This window comes from Nerophis ophidion, linkage group LG13 (assembly GCF_033978795.1).
Source record: "Nerophis ophidion isolate RoL-2023_Sa linkage group LG13, RoL_Noph_v1.0, whole genome shotgun sequence".
In the NCBI taxonomy this organism is placed as follows: domain Eukaryota; kingdom Metazoa; phylum Chordata; class Actinopteri; order Syngnathiformes; family Syngnathidae; genus Nerophis; species Nerophis ophidion.
In genome coordinates, this window is record NC_084623.1 from 8311225 (window position 1) to 8313724 (window position 2500).

The 2500-nt window shown below is 42.6% G+C and overlaps 1 protein-coding gene across 6 annotated transcripts in view; it reads left to right on the forward strand.

Annotated features, from left to right (window-relative positions):
* LOC133564189 (1-acyl-sn-glycerol-3-phosphate acyltransferase gamma-like) overlaps positions 1-2500 on the forward strand; it is a 42384-nt gene that overhangs the window by 32081 nt on the left and 7803 nt on the right. For all 6 annotated transcript variants that reach the window (XM_061918335.1, XM_061918334.1, XM_061918333.1 and 3 more), the window contains 2 exons: positions 140-293; positions 354-456. In XM_061918335.1, the coding sequence (XP_061774319.1) occupies positions 140-293; positions 354-456 (257 nt within the window). The remainder of the gene's footprint in view (positions 1-139; positions 294-353; positions 457-2500) is intronic.

Here is a 2500-nt window from a genome sequence, read left to right on the forward strand (position 1 = left end):
AATTCTCTCATCACCAATGTAAAAATAGTCCTCTGTGCAGGCCACTTCTAATAAATTTTTTTGAAGGACCTGAACTGATCTTAAAACCCCACAATGTGTGAATAATGTTTCAAACTCTTGATTTTTGCTTCCCTCCCAGTTTCTGTTGTACTGCGAAGGCACCCGCTTCACTGAGAAGAAGCACCAAATAAGTATGCAGGTCGCAGAGAGCAAAGGCCTGCCCAAGCTCAAGTATCACCTCCTCCCACGTACCAAGGGCTTCACCACCACCCTGCAGTGTCTCAAGGGCACAGGTAGGTACACGTACACACTGTACATACTGTACAGAGCTAAAACTCTGCCTTGTTCGACAGTGACTGCTGTTTATGATGTGACACTCAACTTCAAGGATAAGCAAACGCCGACTCTTTTGGGCATCGTCAATGGCAAGAAGTACCAAGCAGACTTGAGCGTGAGGTGAGGAGGTACCACAGACACCTGCTGAACATATACTGTATGCATGTTAAATATACAAACTGTATTATTCCTCCATAACAAGCCAGTGTGAATTATTTACAACCCTAATTCAGGGGTCGGCACTCAAAAAGCCATTTTGACCCGTTTCACAAAATAAAGAAAATAATGGGAGCCACAAGACTCTTGAAATTTATAATGAAATAACACTGTATACAGAGGTTTTTTTTGCTTTGTGCTATGTATAAACCAGGGGTCTCAGACACGCGGCCCGCAATTAAATATGAATATTTGATGTTAGTGAAGCCAGTGTGTTTTATATGAATTCCCCTTATACAATTCCTCCCGATTTGTCCGGGAGACTCGCGGGTTACAGAGTGACTATTCCCTCAGACGTCTGCTGAGTAAAACCCAATCAACAAAAAGAAGGGCGTTCTACGATGACACTGTCTTTAGTGACCTCCACAATTTGTACAAACAGCTTACCAGTCAGGTCACGTGTTGTATGTGGCTTCTACAGATGCACACATGCGACCGCAAGGCATTCTTGTTCAACAGCCATACAGGTCACACTGAGGTTGCCAGTTTAGACAACTTTAAAACACTGTTACAAATATGCGCCACACTGTGAACCCACACCAAACAAGAATGACAAATACATTTCGGGAAAACATACGCAATGTAATGCAACATAAACACAACATAACAAATACCCAGAATCCCATGCAACCCAGACTATTCCAGGCTACATTATACACCCCGCTACCACCAACCCCCCCGCGCCCCTGCCTCCTCCTGCGTCGGTTGAGGTGGGGGTGGTTGGAGGGGGGGGCAGGGTTTGGTGCTAGCGGGGTGTATATTGTAGCCTGGAAGAGTCAGGGTTGCATGGGATTCTGGGTATTTGTTCATTTATATTTATGTTGCGTTACAGTGCGGATGTTTTCCCAAAATGCGTTTGTCATTCTTGTTTGGTGTGGGTTCACAGTGTGGCGCAAATTGGTAAGAGTGTTAAAGTTGTTTATGTCACAACCCTCAGTGTAACCTGCATGGCTGTTGAACAAGTATTCCTTGCAAACGCTTGAGGATTACAATAGAGGTTTCACACAATTCGTGACTGGCTGTCACGCACATAATGTTGCGTAACAGCGGGCACAACTACATATATAAAAAGATGATATGGGGATTGCCATCACGGTCCGCCCTCAATGTTACTGTCCGAGTGAAAATTGCAGTATGCAAACCTCAGACAATTTTAGGGAAAGGCATTGAGGTCAGAAATCTCCCGGTAAATTCGGGAAGGTCTGCAAGTTTACAGCTGAGCCACACCAGAGTGATCAAAGAACCGCATGCGGCTCCGGAGCCGCTGATTGCCGACCCCTGCCCTAATTGAATTGAGCTTGGATAAGCTTCTTTAGCGCTTTGCGATATAAACAATATAAATGATGTAAATGGGCCCAAAAATAAAGCTTTCAATGCTATCGTCATGTGGTGAAAATGCATGTTGATGACATGCTAGCTGTCAACAAAAAAAAAACACATGCATCATCAACGCACAGCAGCATTCTTGCTAGCGGTTAATGTCCCTCCAAAGTGCAAAACCACTTCTGAGTCAGCAACCCTCACCTCCATGATGGCAAATAAACTGTTTCTTACAAGTAACACTGCAGGACGAGAAATAGCTAAACATGCTGTGCCAGGGGTTCTTAACCTTTTTGACCTCTGGGGCCCAACTTTTCCTCTACAGAGGGGCCCAAAGCCCACTCAAATATTAACACTGAATTAGTAATCTGTAATCTTGATTTTAGTCATATTCAATAATTGTATCTTACCTACTTACAGTTTACAACTATGTCAAATGATATGAAAGCATGTGTTAATCACATAAATTCTTAATCACATAAATTCTTAATCAAGGCTTAGGTCAGGCTGATTACAAAAATAAATACTAATCAAATATACTGCAAAAAAAGGAATGGATGAAAAATGTATTTACATACAATAAAGCATTGCTAAAATAACTAATATTGAGTTGCTTAACTAAACTGTC